We start from the raw sequence: 20,232 nt of genomic DNA on the forward strand, positions 1-20,232 counted from the left end.
TGAACGCCGTAAAAAATTACTTTAAAAACTCACCAAAAAATATGACTTTTACCTATTGAAACCCACAAAAAAATGCAATAAAAAGTGATCAACAAAACATATGTACTCCAGAATGATACTGTTGCAGAGTACAACATGTCCCGCAAAAAACAAGCCATGAACCAGCTCTGTAGCCAAAAATGCAACAATGTTATGCCACTTAGAAGACGGCAATGCAAAAATGATAGATTTTCCCCCACATTAGTGTTTTATTTGGCAAATTTAGTAAAACATATTCAAGTCTGGTATACTCGTAATTGTATCGACCCAAAGAATAAAGATAACATGATTATTAGGCTATATGGCGAACACAGAACAAAAAGTAAAAAATCCAGTACAGAATTGATGCTTTTCTACTCATGACCTCAAAAACAAGTTCTTAAATTTTCAACAATAGGTGATACCAACCCCAAAATGGTAACATTGGAAAAAGCATCTCATCCCGCATTAAAAAATGCCGTCACATGGCCCCAATAACGAGAAACCAAAAATTGTATAGCCTACAAAAGGGGGCAACGAGAAAACTAAAATCCTGGCAGCTGCAGGGCGCTCCTTCCCTTCCCAACTTATTTAGGTGATAAATCTATTTGCCTGAAAACGGGATGATTTGAATTTCAAAAATGGCAAATTTTTCAAAGAATTCATCATTTTTTCTTTTTTTGTAAATAAACGCAAAACTTATCAGCCAACATTTACCACTAAAATGAAGTACAACATGTGGGGAAAAAAACAATCTCAGCTTTGATAAGTAACAGTGATCAAAAGTTATAACCATATAACGCAAGTCAGAATTCAAAAAATGGGACTGAGCCTTAAGCTACAAAATGGCTGCGTCCTTATGGGGGTTAAAATCCGGACCAATGCCCCCAACTACTTCCGTTCATAATATTGGTGTTGTATGTTTTAGCAGATCTGCTCAGCAACATATCTCCTTTTGCTACATAACACATGCTTCACTGCCTGGTTAATGTTCATAGGATGTGTATGGAATGATATGCAGTAATGTGATGCCATCTGCTGGACATTTTAAAATTAATACATTGGAAAAAATTCTTAAAAATCGGGTTGAAATCAAAAAGGGATGTTAGCCTACCACATAAAAATAAAAATGTCACCAGCTTCTAATGTGCAGGGAAAAGGTAGACTAAGAATAAATTAAAAAAATTCTGCCGTCTCCTAGACAGTTAGAGAATAAGAATGGTGAGGTTATATTCACTTATTATGCATCTACTTATGCGTTAACTTACTATTTCATCTACCTAACATACACATACTGTACATGTGTCCACTTATCAGACAAAATCATATTTCAAGGTTTACAGTTGAGTCCAGATGGGGAATACACTGCATAAACTTTGGTCTATTGGATTTACCAGTCTGAACACCACGCATCTGCCCATAGACAAGTTTTAATTACAAAACAAAAAGTTTTTTTTCTATGAGATTTTATAAAATGCAATCAAAACACAAAGAAAAAACCTTGTGAAAAAACATCCTAAGGCCCTATTATTATTATCCACGATCGGGGCTAGGAACAAACGTGGGTATTGGCGGTGGGTGTTTGCCTCTGTATGAAGAGACCTTAGCCCGTGAGCCCTCTTCATACAGCCCCTGCACCTCTGTGCTGTACATGTACAGTGAGTTGTGATAAATTCCAATCACTTTGTACAACATACATTTGGTCAGGAGCACATTTACTTACCCATTCCTTGGAGTTCACAGAAAGTGCATTGTCCGACAATAATTCACTCTGCCGCAATTCACTAAGATCATGCGCACAATATCCTGCATGTGTCGCTTCCCCGCTCAGGTCAGATCAGTCGGATCTTCCGACGGCACATCACCCAATTTCTGTCGCATCGAAACCAGCGCAGCTGCACCAAAATCCGGTTGCGTGCAACACAATCCAAGCACAAACCCCTTTTAAATACCTGTCAAAGCTGCGCAAATCCTGAAAACATTGAACAGTTCAACAAAAGTGAGCAGTGCGACCGTTAATAAATAAGCCCCTATGTATCTTTTAAATATTCAGGGCCACAATGTGGTCATTTGTGGTGTGAAAGGTATATATTATCAGGAGCCCATTGTTGCTATTCTTATGATAGGTGCTAAGGGGAAGCTACCTTTGCCCTGTAAGATAACTTAATTAGCACCTGGACCGTAGGGCAATGGATCCCACCCACTCTGTGATTTCCTTTATTCTCTTATCCCCTTATTCCCCCTTATCAAAAGAATTGGTCCTGTCACTGCTACCTGTTGGAGCAGTTCACAATGATCCCATCCCAGCCTTTATCTAGTCAACTCATACATTAATCATTGCAAAATTATCATTTTAGTATGTAAATGAAGCTGGTCACATGATCATAGGCAGTGATGTCACCCCTGTTACCCCTCCCCTCTCCTCCCCCTGCTCATGTCTGTGTCTAATGTATAGTAAAGCATTGCTAGTGTTTGTGCTTTATCTGCTGACATGCTGCATCCTCCTAATACACATGTGAGAGACACAGACATCACCTACTCATATATCTGACATGTTCTGCTATAACATGGCTACCTGGAGCTGTTGTATCTCTCCTATACACACACAGGCTGCAGGGGGCGCCAGCACCAGGAAACACATGGAGGAGCCATTACACCATTATACCTCACATCATTATACAGGCTGTCAGTCAAGCACGGGGGGGGGCTGTGCCTCCCACTCATGAATAAGCTGTACAGCTTGAATATGATAATGACTCATTGGTAGAGATGGGAGAATTTCTTAAAATTTGCTTCGTACCGATTCGCCGAATTTTTCGAAAAGAATTCGATTCGACCCGAAACGAATCACATAAAAAAGAGATATTTCCTGTCTGCAGAGAGCCTGTAGGGTGTTGTAGAACGTTGCCATGCTCAAATATGCATAGGGAGCGTGGTTTGGTCATCAAACACTGCTGTGTTTTAGTGTGACACGCACATGACAGTCGTCGCTCTTAGAATCGCTTCACTCTTCACTTCCATGTGCACTTACATAGGCCAACTTCCCCAAATAAGCGAAGCGGGAACGCAGCCTGACAAGGTAACGTCTGTGCCGGCTCGAAAGGACCGAGCTGAGGGCCAAGATCCCACTATAACATCAAAGAGTGCACTCCTTTTACACTGACATGAGATGATTCCATAGATTACGACAGAACCTGTTCTATTAAACGTGGATACATGTAGAAAAAGAGTGGAGAGGGTTTCGGCAGGAATTTTGCATTGACGTCACAGATCATTTTGCCCTTCTTTTCATCCGTCATTGTCCTCTTTCAATCGGTCAATAATCCATCAGTATTGCTAAAGCCAAAAACAAACAGGAGTTGATCCAGAATAGAGATGAGCAGCAAATGGGATACTTGCATGACCTCTGTGTTCTGTATCCACTCCTGCTTTTGGCTATCAATCCTGAAGCTTTTCATCCTTCTGACAGATGAAATAAAGGGGAAAACCAAACAGTGGCAACGACGTCATAGAGTGGTGGTGGGTGAAAACAGCATTACGGAAATCACAGGTGTTCCAGGGAGACAGCGGTCAGTTGGCAGCAGCATGAATAGGCTGCAGAGTGGCACAATGACAAATTATGGAGGTGGCAGGAACATGGTAGGCCACAAAGTGGCACAATGATAAGAGTGTGGAGGTGGCGGCAGCAGAAGCAGCTGCAGGAGCCCACAGGTGCTGCGGGAAAGGAACAGGACAGAGGCTGGTTGAGGACTGGTGAGGGCCGCTGACCTGCTCCTGGGCCATGCCAACTAATTGTTGTATCTGAGGAACCCACGGACTCTATTTGGGGTATATAGATACTCCTTAAAGAACAAGCAGGGATTGCAGCAAGAATCGTTACTACACAGAACAGTAGCAGCAGTTAGACGCTAAGGACAGCACATGAAGTGTGAAGTGCAAGATGTAAAATGGCTTGGATTTATAGGGATGTGTGACATCACATAAGCCTGCCGGTCACTGATTGGCTTAAAGGTCTGCAGATGTCATTCGGGGTGTACCTTTCTCCTTCCCAGAGTTCTCTGCCCCATGTAAAACGTGGTGCTCATGCCCATTTAGCTGAAAAAAGAGGGGGGAAAAAAAACCTAGTTCCCACAAATCAGCATAAACTTCGGCTTTGTGACAAATCAAATTTTTCCAGAAATTCTAACCGAAGTTAAAATCGTTAGAATCGATTCACCCATCTAACAGTTTAATTGTTTGTATATTTTGTGTTCAATGAAAAAGAAAATACAATAAAAATTTTTGAGTGAAAAAAAATAAAATTAATATGGGTCAGGGCTTCTTCATCTGTGAAGGGGAGACTTTTTTTCAACTTTCTGCAGGATTATTTTATGGTGCAGCTTGTAGAAGATCCCACAAGAGGTGACGCATTGTCGGACCTTGGGATTTCCAACAATGCGGAGATTGTCCAAAATGCAAGTGTCCAGGAAACCCTTGGGAACAGCCATCATAACATAAAACATAAGTATTTTCCTCTTAAACTGTGAAAAGAAAAAACATGTGGGAAAATCAAAAACATAAAACTTTAAATAGGCTAATCACCAGAAATTCAGGGCTGCACTACAGGATTTAGACTGGGATCAAATACTGTCATGTGATGATACTAATGTTAAATGGGAGAAATTTAAATCTATCCTGGGTCATTATACTTCTAAATTTATTCCAATAGGTAACAAGTATAGACGGGCTAGATTACACCCCGCGTGGTTTACAGCTACAGTTAAAAGAGCAATAAATGTTAAAAAGAGAGCATTCAAAAAATATTAATCTGACGGCTGACCTGAAAACTTCAATAATTACAAGATGCTTACTTAGTTCTGTAAGAAGGAAATAAAATCAGCCAAATTACAAAATGAAAGACAGGTGACCAAAGGTAGCAAAACAAATCCTGAGAAATTTTATTTTATAAGAAGTATATCAATGCAAAAAAAAATGGGTCAGAGCAGGTTGGACCTCTATATTTTGAAATGGGGCTTTGGTGACTGGAGACCAAGAGAAGGCAAAGATACTAAATGGGATTTTTACCTCTATTTATACAATAGAAGAAAGAACTTCTGACATGGGAGGTGCCAGTGCAGGTCATGTATCCTGTAATATACTAGACTGGCTGAATGTAGACATGATCCAATCTAGGTACAATAAAATAAATGTGTACAAGGCTCCTGGACCAGATGGGTTGCACCCCAGTGTTCTTAAAGAACTCAGTTCTTTTATTGCTGTGCCAATGTCTAAAATCTTCAGGGATTCCCTAATGACCGGTACGATTCCAAGTGGCTGGCGCAAGGCGAATGGTGCCAATATTTAAAATAGGCTCTAGAACTTCACCAGGCAATGACAGGCCTGTAAGCTTTGAACCTAATTATTTTAAACTATTCTTTAGAACCCTCCACCTACAATCTATTCTGTCATTGGTACCAACATGGACCACAACAGCTGGGTCATCCCTAGCCCCTCCCAGTAATTTATCCACCCTTTCCACCACATGCCAAACCCTGGCACCAGAAAGACAGCAAACCATTCAGTTGAAGCAGTTTTGTCGACAAATTACTCTGTCTTCCTGATTATAGAGTCCCCTACAAAAACTAGCTGCCTTGGCTTACCTGCACTACCATTCTTTCTACTACTATCTGGTCTGCTCCCCCGGCTGTTCAGGAGAGCAGGATCCGCTAGGGCTGCCATTTCTGACACTGAAATCCTTACATCATTGCAAAATTTTGCAATTAATTAATAATAATTCCTTCATTTATACAGCACACATAGATTACGCAGAGCTGCACAGAGCTTGCCAAATCGGTCCCTGTCCACAAGGGAGCTCACAATCTAATCAATTTTCCTTCAGAGTCAGAATTGGACTTCCTTTTCTTGGACCCCTTTCTGCCCCTTCTATTTACAGTAACCCAGCTACCCACCTGGTCCTCCTGGCTTTCTTCTCCACCCTCCACTTCTACCCCGCTTATTGCTTGCTCAGTGAGCAGCATACTCCTCTCAAGATTGTCGATTGCTCACAGATGTTCAATATCTTCCTCCAGATCTTTAACATGAACTTCTAGATGAAAAATATGGGCACATCTGTTGCAGCGTTATTTACTCCTACTCCAGCAGTGTATACATATGGCAGAGTGTGCACTGGAGCATACCACCAATCTTGCTAGCCATATCCTAGTTCCAAAACTGTGAGGAGTGTATAAATGAAGAGATATAAAATGAGGGATACTTATGGTTCTGTGAACTCCTCCTTTTTTGAACTCCACTTATTTCTACAAGCCACTTAGAAGCATAAGCCAAAATGAGCCTAAATTTATCACCTGTGGACACTAATCCTTCCTGTCAATTAGCAGACCAGCAAAAGAAAGAAAAAAAGGCTATTTAAATTGTGACACTGGGAAAAGTGCCTTGGTAGAATTTATCTACACAATCCACAATCAACCAAACCAAAGATTCACTCTAATCACACAAAAAATACGCTTGTTTAAACTAAACTTATTTCAACAAAATACTTAGAAGCAGAAGCCAAAATAAAATAGGAATAAGTGCCCTGCTCACAAGAGCTTACAGTCTGAGGTTAAATTGGTGACACAAAAGGTATAAGAGCTTGTATAATAGTCCAGCCATTCTGTATAAAGGAACAGAAAATAATTATTTAATAAATAAAAAATGCTGCAGCTTGAACAAGTCGTCAGCCACCATGTTATATACAAAGTCCATGTCAAAGAGGCTGCAGGAAAGCCTGAGCTTGGTATCTGGTGTTTTCCAGATAACAGATGGGAGGGGTACACAGGATGGGTTAGTAAAGAGAAAGTTGGGGTTTCATACTGCAAGTGTGATAGGATAGCCTAAAGAGATGGTTTTTAAAAGCACATTTGAAACTTTGTAGTTTAGTTATTAGTCTAATCTGGGATAGGGCATTGCAGAGAATTAGTGCAGCTTGAGGGAAGTCCTGGAGATGTGACTGAGAGGTCCGAATTAAGAGAGGATTGGCTAAGATCACTGGCAGATTGAAGAGCATGGTGATGGGATGAAAGAGGAGAGGTAGGGAGTTGAAGAATTATGTAGAGTTTTGTGGAAGAGGTTGATAATTTTAAAATTGTATTCGGAAGGAGACAGGCAACCGGTTCATATGAGAGACAAGCCTGGCTGCCGTGTTAAGAATAGATTGGAGAGGAGAGAGTTTAGTGAATGGAAGACCGATTAGTAGGGAGTCACAGTAGTCTAGATGAGAGTGAATCAAAGTGAGGTTTCAGTTGTAAGAAATGGAGGATTCCAGAGATATATTTGAGATCCAGGTGGCAAGAGGCTGCAAGTGATTGAATATGTATTACATATGAGTGTATACATGTATGTTTGTGTGTAAAAGTGTATAAATGTAAGTCCATTAGTGTGTGTATATAAGTATATACTAAATGTGTGTATATATGACTGTATAAATGTGTGTATATATATATATATATATATAAATATGTATATATTATTTTAAGCGGAGGGGGGCCCATGCAGAAGTCTGCTACGGGGCATAGTCTACCCCTGTCTAATATGTTATCTGCAGCCAAATCTCTACAGAAAATTTTTAACAGCCCTGTGAGACTTTTCTTCATATCTTTTTTTTTTTTTAAAAAAAAGCTTTATTTTTTAACAATACATTAACAGCGGAGGTTACAAAACATTGTAAAAGATTATATAAATATTTATCAAGAGCACAAAGCAAAAAAGACAAAAATTGTAACCCGGGTAAATACCATAAATAGCCCCAATTCCCACCACCCCACCAGCCCAACCCTACTGCCGTGAGGAAAGAAAAAAAGAGAAAAAGAAAAAGAAAAAAAAAAATTCTAACTTTCTGCCCTCCTTCCTCTTCCTCATCTGTCATTCTCTATACACGACAATCTTTTTCCATTTATCAAGATACCCTCCCTTGACCGCCATCCATTTCTCATACTGTTTACACTTCTCCACCTCTTCCAGAAATTCTTCCGGGGCCGGGGCAGTCGGACACCCCCCGTGCAATGACCAATCTTGCCAACAGGAGAATCTTGTTAACCACTGACTTTTTTCCCCTTTCCCCATTATTAAATTGATGAAGACTGAGCAGGGCAACCTGAATAGATCGGGGCATCTTTACTTTAAATGTTTCTTCCAAATACAGGAAGACCCTAGACCAGTAGAAATTAACTTTATTACAGACAAATGACACATGAACAAAGTCCGCATTCTCCAGGCTACACCGCAGACACTTGGAATTGTCTTTAAAGGGGTTATCCGGGTTTAAAAAATTTTTTATGTCCGGGCTGGGGAGGGCTAGTTAAACATAATAAACATGTACTTACCTCCTCCGGTGCTGCCGATGTCCCGCGCCGCGACCTGTCTTCTCCGTGCGCCGGTTTCAGTACAAGGGCGCACAGGGAGCTTCCGGCCGGCCGGAAGCTCCCATGCGCACCATCTCCCAGCGCTTACAACGCTGAGAGATAGGGACGCATGGGAGGAGCCGTCCACAACGACGACCGGAAGCTCCCTGTGCGTGGCTTCCGTGCCCCTGTTTGTTTACAGGGGCACGGATCGAAGTGACCGCGGCGCGGGACATCGGCGGCGCCGGGGGAGGTAAGTCCATGTTTATTATGTCCCCAGCCCGGCCATAAGAAATTTTTAAACCCGGATAACCCCTTTAAGTTTCATTTTAAATAAACTGTAAGGGCAATAATACAATTGGTGCACAAAATTGCACCATTCTATGATTCCAGGAGAGGGAAGACAGCCCAATGCCCCTGTAACATTTTTCCCAATCTACATCTGACAGAGGCCCCACTTGATTGTGCCATTTTCTCTTGGAAGGATGAGTAACGCCTTTTGAAAACCCATAGATCAAATATCTGAAAACATGTGTTACCACCTTATTCGGTGTTGAGGATCCCAACAGGAATTCTACCCCTGCATCTATTCATAAATGAAACCTACTTTTGTCCTCTACCGAGTTATATGCATGCTGTAATTAAAAGAGTCTTAAAAAACATGTGTCAGAGCTTCTATTTCGGGTGAAAAAATCTGAAAGATCCCGTGAGTGATAAAGACTAGTTAATTGTGAGAAAAAATTTACCCCCTTTATTATTCAATATCTACAATCCAGAATAGATCTAAACTCCGCAAAGTGATAATTCCCCCAAATTGGAGAGAAACGAAAAATACCTTGAATATTTCTAATTTTCTCTATATCTATCGTGCCCGAGTTCCCCACTTTCCAAGAGACTAAAAATAGAGTCCCTAGTGACCTCACTTATTTGCAATAACTTCCCAAAGGCGCTACATTCCCTCCTTGTGATCAAAAACGCAAGCTGGGCAGCTATAGAATACCCAAAAAGGTATGGGACCCCCAAACCCCCTTTTTCAGGTGGACAGCAAAGAGAGGACAACCCGATCCTAGGACATTTTTCCCCCAGATTAAATCTCTGATGAATCTCTCCATCAGCCTAAACAGTTTCTGGGATAACCAGATAGGGGAAACTGAGAGGGGATACAAAAGCTGCGGGAATAAAACCATTTTTACTATCCCTACCCTGTCTGCTCTAGACAAGGGCATTTTGAGCCAACCGTTAATACTACATCTGATTTTGGTTATAAGGGGGATAATATTCAATTCAGCAAAGCGTCCCAAGTCCGCTGAAATATTGATCCCCAGATATTTAAACGACTCATCTCTTCTGAGGACCTTAACCAAATCTCCTCCCTCCTGAACAGCGCTATCTAGAGGGAGAAGAATCGATTTTTCCCAATTAATACTCAAGCCTGAGAAGGAGCCAAACTCGTTCACCAACTGGATCACGTCGTATATGGAGCTACCTGTATTCTGAATTGTCAACAGGATATCATCGGCATAAAGCGATATTTTTTCTCCTTCTCCCTCACACCGCCATCCCTTAATCCATTCCGCTTCGCGAATTTTAGTGGCCAAAGGCTCTACAAAAAGGGCAGATAAAAGGGAGGAGAGGGGGCAACCCTGTCTGGCACCTCTATACAGCCGAAACGGCTCAGAGTATATTCCATTTATACACATTCGTGCTCTGGGAGAATAGTACACTTCAGTTCATATCTTAAAACAATTAAACGTCAAAGAATCTGCAAATAGAAGCAGTGATAAGTAATCTTACAACAAATAGGTGTCAGCGAGAACGACTTAGCCAGGTTTCCTTTTCTGGCTTACAACTTGTATGTCAGGGAAAAGAAAGTGAAAGGTATTTTATAATAAGACTGGCATGGTAACTAGCTGTGCTGTGACCACTTACAGAATGACCCGTCTGCTATCCAGCCGTTATATTAATCAGAATATTATTACAGCATTTTCAAAAGAATTTTAGGTTTTGTCATTCTTACTTTTGTAAACTCTTTTAGTTAAAAAGTTATTAACATCTTTTGTTTGCTTGACAACACACACAGAATCAAGATACACAGAGACACTTCATAGTGTGCAAAGTGTAGTAAAAAGTACATGGGTCCCAGGGACACATGGGTCTGAGTTGTATCCAGGAGATAGGGACAACCAGAAGGGGCAGTTCTAACATTCAAAGGTTCTGGTGCTCTCGATGACTGAACCTCTTAAAGGGGTTGTCAAAGTTGTGTCAGCTACCTTGCTGATGGGCGGGGGATATCAGTGCTGGGACCCCCTGGATCATCAGAACGGGGACCCATTGAATGGAGAAAAGAATGAAGCGGCAAGTCTGACATTCACTATTTAAAAACATGATGGCACTCAGCTATCTCCATCAGCACCATAGAGATGAATATAGCAGAAGGGCACATGTGCGACCAGCTTCTCTGTTCATTTGGGGACAATGGACCCCTGTTATTCTCTACCCTGGGAGTCCCAGCACTAAGACCCCCACTGGTCAGCAAGTTGGATAGATGCTAATTTGTTGTGACTGGACAACCCCTTTAACAACCTCTATATATTGTTATCCAAATGAGCTGTAATCACTGTTCTTTATTCATTGAAGTAAAACAGCAGCTCCTTTAAAAAAAAAGTTTCTTTCCAGTGATCAAAATCACCTGTAATTAAAGCCATAATAACCACTTAGACCTGAGTGCAAAAGTATTATTATTAACAAATCAATGCGCCGAACCATGAGCTACAACACAATACCAGGACAGTTCACCTCCCCAGTGCTCTCAATTTATCATATGGGGATTTTTTATATTTATATTTAGTCCTAAAAATATCATCATTAATATAATTTTCATGAAGCACATTAATCACTCTGTTTGCTGATCACAGTCCCATGATATGTATACAACAACTTAGAGAAAAGATGTCTTCTTTTTGTGCCATCACATCCTCATCTCTGCCATCCATCTCATCTCTGCCACAAGGAAGGTGACAGGGAATTAAAGATGACAGCATTAGTGGTGGCCAGGTATAATAGAAGAGAGGGCATTAGGGCACAGTGGCACCAAGGAAAGCATATACATGGGTACGGTGCCAACTGTAAGTGCCATTTCATTTACAAAATACTGTCAGGAAAGGCTTACTGGACATAACTACAGGCATTCTCTGGGGTTACATACAAGATAGGTTCTGTAGGTTTGTTCTTAAGTTGAATTTGCAAGTAAGTCAAAACTGTATATTTCTTAATTGTAACCCCAAATTTTTTTGGTCTTTGTGACAACTGGATTTTAAAAATGTTGGGTTGTCATAAGAACTAGGATTAACAATAAAGCTTCATTACAGACACCTTTAATAACTGTTATAGCTGATTATTGTAGCCTAAGGCTAAAGAACAGTAAATTACTAACATCCAGGGGTCCGTTTGTAACTAGGGGTCGTATGCAAGTCTGGTGTTCTTAAGGCGTGTTTACAAAGTGTCTTCACTACAGGTCACCCCAAGCTCAGGAGCCTGGTCCTGGTGTAAAGTGCCAGGGACAGGAGTGTAACTTGAGGTGCCACACCAAAGAGCCATATGGGAAGGAGACACCTTATTGGCCTCAAAAGTATATTTAATTGTTATTAGGAGAACAGTATAGTGCTATAAATTAAAGTTAGGGACTTTACCCCTATTATGAGAACGTGGTCTCCCTTAAACTGTGTCAGGGGAGAGTCCAGAATAAAGTATTGGCTACATGTCTATGTGTATCTGTGCCCCCTGTCTATGATTCTGGGGGCACGATAGAATGTGTTGTATCACAGAACCCCCGTAGCAGCTGGATGCAGTGTCCAGCAGAGGTCGCTGTGGGCCGGTCCCTGTCCCGGTGATTCTTCACTTCAGGCTGTGGGAGAGGCGTGGGAAAGTGCGGGCGGGTCTGCTGCTGCTGTGGACAGGAGAAGGAAGCATGGACAGCCCCGGAGATCGCTCATAGTCAGGCACCTGCTCCTGATGTGTCATATACAGCTGCCGATCCAATAGTGCTGCCCGGACATCGGCCGATCCCCTCTCATCGATATCCGAGTCATTGCACAGTATGGATGGCTCCTGGATCTTGTGCGCGGCTCTGCTGCTCCTGACAGGTAATGTACCGGCAGAGGGGAGGGAACAGGTGTGCACTGTACTATGTATATGTACAGGTGTAGCAGAGCTGACATGGTGACTTCATACGACTAAGCAACACAAGTGACACATTCAGCTCCACTACCTCTACATGTAATGGCACAAGAAGGCAGCAGGACTGTCTCTTCTGCTCAGGGTATGTAGATAGACAATGGTGACACTGATGTGTCATTCTCAATAACAGGGATCAAGTTTATAATATTCATCAAACTGAATTATTATTTGAATATTAATATTTATAAATGATGGACAAATTCATCTGAGATGACTAACTAAGCTTTGTAGCCCTTAGGTAAAGTCATAGATATATATATATATATATATTTCCATCATGCCCTTGTTTTCTGAAACGCCTGTATCCTCCATGAGAGGAAAATTCTGAAGATACTTTTCATATAACTATGCATAGTCTTATTCCTCCTAAAATGTATGAATAATCTGACAACTGGGTGTGTCCAATCAGAACTTGCAGTGTAAAGACACATGCCTGGGACAAGAGTAGTGCTAGCACCAGATTGTCAATTTATTTATAAATATCTTGGAGAAATAACACAACATAAAGTTCTAAGAAAAGAAGCTAGAGAATAGTTATAGGGAACAATATAATAATTGGACATGTCAGGAGAGGTGAGGGGTCATCTGTAATTATCCATTTCGGTCCTGTACATTAGTGTAGTTAGGCTTGGTTCATATGTGATATAAATTCCCTTTATCTGTGACAGAGTTTTTTTTATATATATAAGGATGTGAACTTGTGGCTTCTGATTATAAAATACGTATCTGCCCACAGACACCATTGGTTTATGAAGTTGTCTTATGGTTACATTATATTTCCCATAGTTGCTTCCTCTTAACCTGATGGATTTCTGACAGAGTGAACACACAGTACTAGGGAAGAGACAATACTAATACCTTACTGAAGTCACAATACATTGTCAAGTATTGTACACCATTGACATGACCTCAATATATCTGGCGCAAGTTATTTACTAAGGCCGTGTCTCATTTTTCAGTCTTGTCTGTTGATATAGGTGCTGTAGTTTCATGGCAGTCTACTGCAGCTCATTCATAAAGGAATATTTATTGTAAGCTATTGATAAGGGCAATGCAGATGGTATTATACAAGCAACATTTATTATAAACTATTGACATGGGCTGTAAATTTCCTCTGTAAATTATTGACACAGAGAGTATGTACATCTATTGTAAGCTACTGATTGAGGGACTTGTATATTGTGAGCTACTGACATAGAAACAATATATATCACTTGTAAGATACTGACATATGAGCTATATATTGTAAGCTATTGATATTTACGTTATATAACTATCATACGTTATCGAGATAGGTGTGACATGGAAACATTTGTTGTACGTTTTCTACACAGGCACTAATATATATATATATATATATATATATATATATATATATATATATATATTATATTCCCTTTGTAAGCTATTGATATGGGTATTAATATGTTTGCTATGGTATCTATTATAAGCAAAACGGAGACAAAACACAATAGGGCACATTTACTAAGGGTCGGAAAACAGCACTTTTGTCAGGTTTCCCGACTTTTTACCGTTTTGCCCTGAATTGCCCCGGGGTTTTTGGCGCACGCGATTGGATTGTGGTGCATCCGTGCCGGCTTGCATGCAACACAAATCGGGGGGCGTGGACGGCGGAGAGCGACTGATTCGGACAAACGGAATTTAAAAACTAAATTGTGTCACAAGATCAGCACTAACATGCACCAGGAAGAAGAAGGTGAACTTCGGCGGACCTCAGCAGGGGAAGCGACACGTGCAGGAAATTGCATGCACAGTTTTAGTGAACCGCGGCAGACCCAAATCCTCATTGGACAACCCACAGCAGGGATCGGGATGGGTAAGTAAATGTGCCCCAATGGATGTGCAATACACATCCAACGTGAAACCACCTATAGGTCATTGTCTGCTCTATCCATCTTGCTCTACTTGTACACAAAGGACAAGTGTTTCTACTTCAGATAGTCTTAGGTTTTGTTTGTGTGTAGTAAAAAAGTCTTATTCAGTATAAAATTTGTTGCATAATAAGACCTAATGAACTCACATATCTTCATATGTGGTATTTCCATTTGATGGAAGAAAGCGTGCGACTGAATATCTATTGTGGGAACAGAGTGAACATACTTATCATATAGTATAGAATTAACTGTAATTAATTTTTACTATACTACAGAATACGGATGTGATTGACAGCGGTATCCTTAACTATCTAACCATGCGCCAAGAGAGGTCATCGCACAGCTTTTGTAAATCGTCTGCATGTTTTTTCTTGATAAAAAACTTATTTTTAGTATTTGGAGACATAAAAGACATTTAGAAATGATCTGGGGGTTTCCCTGGGAATTCACTCCTTTATTAGATTATTCCTCAGTTCTCACAGTAACTCTAGACGGGATGTTCATTAATCATATATGTGTGGGATATGTAAAGGCAGAATATTTGTGATAATAGAATAGATCCCCTGTGTAATGTGCTGATGATGTACATTAACTTTATATTTCCAACGGAGAGAATACTGACGATGAAATTGCACATACTTCAAGGCAGATTTGGGAAACTGTTTTCCACATCAATCAATAAAAACACAACTTTCATTTTCTATAATGATTTAGAGAGATGAAACCTATGCTGTCATTGGCTGCCATAGGGAACAAAGAATTTAGCTTTCTTTTATATAGTATCCAAAATCTATGTCAATCTCTTTTCACATCTTCCTAGAGCTCTCTCTCTCCAACGGACTTGTACATCGGGAGTATTTTGCAATGTATCCCTCAGAAAGCTTTGATGTGTGACACTATATAAGCATAATGTGGCTTGTGTCTTAGATTCACTACCGTAGTAAAAATTAATGTATGGTATATATTTTAAAAACGCAGAATAAAAATGTAATTGAGATTATTGTAAAAGAACACTGATCAAAATTAGAGAACACTTTTAGATACATGCAAGTTATTGATGTTAATATGGCATCATTTCCTTATTTATCTGACAAACCCTATTTAACTGGCAGCCTAACTTTCCAGTTTTCACTGACTTTGCAAAAATGGTGTGCTGTTCCAAAGTGACTGAAACCCTCTGGCAGCAGTTTGTCCAGACGAAGACCATAATTTATGAGTGACCCTATCAGCCATAGCAAGAGAAGTTGCTTGTTCCAAGTCTCTGAGTTCTAGAATATTGCATTTTTACAACATCAAAAACACATTCAAACCCCCCAAGAAGGCTGGTTGCCCTCGAAAGACAATGCAAGAGAGGATAGTATAATGCAGAACATCTCCATGGGTAATCATTTCAACACTGCAGCTGCAATTGCTCGCCAATCAAGCACTGAACCAGGTAAGCATCTGTCTTGTCATACAGGGTACAGCATTTGGACTGAAAGACCACTCCGCAGTGACCAAACCTCTCATTAGTAGAAAGCATCAAAAGGCTAGACTCACCTTTGCTGAGGAGCATGTTGTGTGGACAGTAGAGAAGTATTGCACAGTTCATTTTAATGATGAAACCAAGTTTAATTTATTTGAAACAGATGGTAAACATTTTGTTCATTGACAAACTGAAAGACTGAATCCAAAGTGTGTAAATAAGTCAGTGAAAGATGGTGGAGGAAGTGCCATAGTTTGGGGAATGTTTACTTCAGCAGCAGGTGCAGGAGATAGTTACATGGCAGAGTGAATGCAAATGTGTTTCAGAATCTTCGGCAACAACACGTAGTTCCTTCCTTGTGTTCTTCACTCATCGGGCAACAATTTTCTGAAATTCAGTTCCTTGAAACAGAAAACAGAGGGAGATGTATAAATCTGTCGGTCTTTAGACTAGTGCAGAGTAAAACTAGACAGTTCTTTGTCTCTGTGCCAGATTAATCATTGTAGCTGGATGATTAATATAACGCAATATAACACGGGAGAGTCGTACTTTGCACCTCCTATTAGTTGATCTAGTTTTCTGCACCACAATATTGAATTTTCTGGCGCACAGGTTATTTTCTATCTGGTCACACTTCATACATTAATGGACGATTAGGAAAACTGCCTAAAATGGTCTAAAACAGTGATGGCGAACCTTTTAGAGTGCCCAAACTACAACCAAGACCGACTTATTTTTCGGAAAGTGCCAACACAGAAATTGAATTTGTGATTCATACTCCCTGTTCTGTCACAGCTCACATTCTTTTCAGCCCCCTGAGGACACCAATAAAGTAGAAAATAGAAGAAATTTGGATGATCATTGTAGCTTCCTCCAGGGTCCCATAAACAGAAAGAATTGTCAGGTCCGGAGCAGGAGCTACAATGATAATCCAGATCTGTCCACACTTTCCCACTCCTCCAGTAGTCCCAGGTAGCACTGTCACTTTAAAATAGCTCTGTGCACAGCAAGTCATGGGGTATCTGGGAATGCTGGAAGATACCTTGAGTCCTCTTTGTGGGCCTGGGTGCCCACAAAAAGGGCTCTGAGTGCCACCTCTGCCACCCGTGCCATAGGTTCACCACCACTGGTCTAAAACCTTCAATAAATGTGGTGTAGGGCATTTCAGGTGAAAACGACTCCAGTTTTCTATATTAATACATAGTTCTTATCTAAACCGAATGGAAAATCTCTGGAGACTAAAAGAGTGGACCAAAATCACACCAGTGCAATGTAGGAGACTAGTGATGTCCTGTGGCCACAGATTTGCTGAAATCATTCAAAGCAAAGGCCTGTACACTTACTACTGATTGGTGGCAGTTGTAACCTCTAGTTTAATTATGATCTTTCTTTGTGCTACTGTCATTGCTGTTCTCTAAGTATGATCATCATGTTTTTTTTTTGTTTTTTTTACAAAATAAAGGTTTTATGTTGATATACTTTAGTAATGTTGTACAACACTGTTCTAGTGTTCACAGTGTACCCATTACAAATGATGATCAACGGAGATTACTGTTATTGTACATTGTTCTCTAATTTTGATCTCCAGTGTATATAATATACAACATTGTCTAGGGATTATTCCCCCATATATGAAATATGTAATCACAATGTTGTTTTCATCATGGTGTGTAGTGTATGGTGATGTAACGTCATGTGACAGTGTTTCTTTGTTGGTTACATTTTGTAAACAGAGGACTGGATACAACAAGAAACAGCAGAGTGATATCTCCAGACAACTTACAAGACGCCTCCAGTGCTAGAACTCAATAATAAACGTTAGCAGGGAGTTGATCTGAATGCTGGCTGCAATGGGGTGGCATTTCTGGCAGCAATCCTGCTGAAAGAACAGGGTGAACCTAGCTGATAAGATCTGCAGCATAAACCCATAGGTGGATGAGATCTTATCCAAAATACTGGTATCGCACATCACAGCAGGTTTCCTGCAGCAAGTTCCCGTGTGAATGTACCCTTAGGTCTGGAATTACTCTAGCTATTTTTTGCAATTTTTCTAGACAAGGGGTGGATTTAATAGGAATAGTCTATCCTTTCTTTCTTTTAGGATCCACCTCTCCGGCTAAAACTGTATTACAAACTATTTGTGGAGGAAAAGCTGCTGCATGGAAATGCTTCTTGACATAAATTTGGTTCTAGTTAACATGGCTCACAAGTGTGAAGTTAGTCTTATGACAATGTACTGACAAAGAATAGAATTCCTTCATCTCTTGCATGTAACATTTCCTTTTTACACTACAAGAAGGTAGGTAACAGATAGTCCACATGTGAAAATGACTGCATTCCCCCAAGGACAGTGCTCTGACTACATTCTTTAAATTTACTCCCACCGCCCTAAAAAACACCTGAGGCAAAGTAAGACAATAGTGCAGCCAGCAGGAAACAGGCTTTATCCACGTCATGGCTACGTCATTGGCTTTTAGTGATAGCCAGGCACACACAGTTTACTGAGAATAGCCAAGACATCCTCAATAGTAGTTTGTTTGAGAGCTGAGAGATTTTGTAAGCAGGTGCCTTACACGTTGCGTGTTGTGGACTTTGGTCTGGAGGATAATGCAAAACATGAGGTTTTTACTCATTTAACTCCTTAATAGCTATCTGTATTTAAATCATAGGCCTTACCCCAATATTTTATACTATGAACTACTGAACACTTCTCATGTTATATTACACCTGCCATCATATACAGACGGTCCCCTACTTAAGAAAACCCGACTTACAGACGACTCCTAGTTACAAACGGACCTCTGGTAATTTACTGTACTTTAGCCTTAGGTTACAATAAAGAGCTATAATAGTTATTAAGGGTGTCTGTAATGAAGCTTTATTATTAATCCTGGTTCTTATGAGAATCCAACGTTTTTAAAATACAGTTGTCACAGAGACCAAAAAAAATTTGTCTGGAGCTACAATTATTCAACTTAAGAACAAACCTACAGAATCTATCTTGTACGTAACCCGAGGTTGTATATTCTATATTATAGATATCCACAACATGCAGTCGGTATAGCAGCTTATCACTTTACTTTAAGTCAGTGTGAAACAATCAATAACATTAAGTATGAAAAACAAACTGAATAATTTACAAAAAAGGGTCAGGTCAATTGAGCTGCCACTAACACTTATCTGCATCTTAGATAACTCTTAGCATACAGAGCACTTGCCCTGAAAAGGTTGACCCTAACCTGTAAACAATATTCGATTTCTGTGTCTCAAATAAGAACATAGAACAGGATGCAGGTACACAAATCTATAGCAAAGACAGTATAACTATGCCTACAATGAGAAATACCTCCAACTTTATTGTTTCCACGGTAAAGCTCAGGGTTAAAGTTACAACAGCAAACCTACGGCAGCAGACCTAGGGTAAATTATTGTGTTTGCAGCCTAACAGCAGCTCAGTTCTTTGTATGGGGATACCTCGATACTGGACCGATTCTAGCCTTTTTGCTGTCTGAGGCGAAACATGAAAATGCTGCCCCTTGTGCCCATTGACACTACTTTACACACTAGTAGTCAGTCGTTAGACACAGACATTAGTGATCTCTAGTATCTAGTACCTTACAGGCGACTATTTGCTTCATCAGGAGGAGCACTTCTTTACAATTTCTCCCGGTAATGTTTTTTTGTCTGCTGAATTCACAAATGTCTTCAGCTCCATGAACCTTATCCTCACAACATGACTGAACACACTATTCCCCACATAAAACATCCTTTATATAGTCACCAAAATTAAAGTATATACAGCACCCACAATTCATTAGGTGCCCTAATTTAGCCTCCCCCAGCAGCACACAGTGCCTATAAATTACATCGGCGCCCTAAATGTGCCAATGTAATTTGTTTTTCAGGTAGCATGGACTTGACAGCCATTGGCAAGTCCGTGCTACCGGCTGCAAAATGCAGCTCCTAAAAGGGGCCCGCAATCTGCCGCCTGAGGTGGTGTCTTTAACCCGCATCATGGCAGATGTGGCCCTGCCTCTATAACATGATTTACTTGTACATAGTGATATTCGTTGTCTAAAAAGGATGATAATGTCCTTATAATGGTGGGGATATTTTTGGCAATCTGCCTGTCAAATCTATTCCCTGAAGGATTTGTGGTACTTGCTTCCCAACATCAAAGCAGTTCAAATGTGGTGGCAAAGTGTCCTTTTTTGGTGCACAAATTGTGCAATAAAGTTAG

At 40.4% G+C, this 20,232-nt stretch overlaps 1 protein-coding gene and 1 long non-coding RNA gene across 5 annotated transcripts in view; one reads left to right on the forward strand and one right to left on the reverse strand.

The window, feature by feature from the left end:
- Positions 1-12,315: 12,315 nt before the first annotated feature.
- PARM1 (prostate androgen-regulated mucin-like protein 1) overlaps positions 12,316-20,232 on the forward strand; it is a 68,814-nt gene continuing 60,897 nt past the window's right edge. The window contains exon 1 of the mRNA XM_072117163.1: positions 12,316-12,538. Within this exon, the coding sequence (XP_071973264.1) occupies positions 12,493-12,538 (46 nt within the window). The 5' untranslated portion in view covers positions 12,316-12,492. The remainder of the gene's footprint in view (positions 12,539-20,232) is intronic.
- Positions 16,155-20,232, reverse strand: part of LOC140070539 (uncharacterized) — a 91,227-nt gene continuing 87,149 nt past the window's right edge. For all 4 annotated transcript variants that reach the window (XR_011848943.1, XR_011848936.1, XR_011848938.1 and 1 more), the window contains exon 3: positions 16,155-16,393. This is a non-coding gene — a long non-coding RNA (uncharacterized lncRNA). The remainder of the gene's footprint in view (positions 16,394-20,232) is intronic.

This window comes from Engystomops pustulosus, chromosome 1 (genome assembly GCF_040894005.1).
Source record: "Engystomops pustulosus chromosome 1, aEngPut4.maternal, whole genome shotgun sequence".
In the NCBI taxonomy this organism is placed as follows: domain Eukaryota; kingdom Metazoa; phylum Chordata; class Amphibia; order Anura; family Leptodactylidae; genus Engystomops; species Engystomops pustulosus.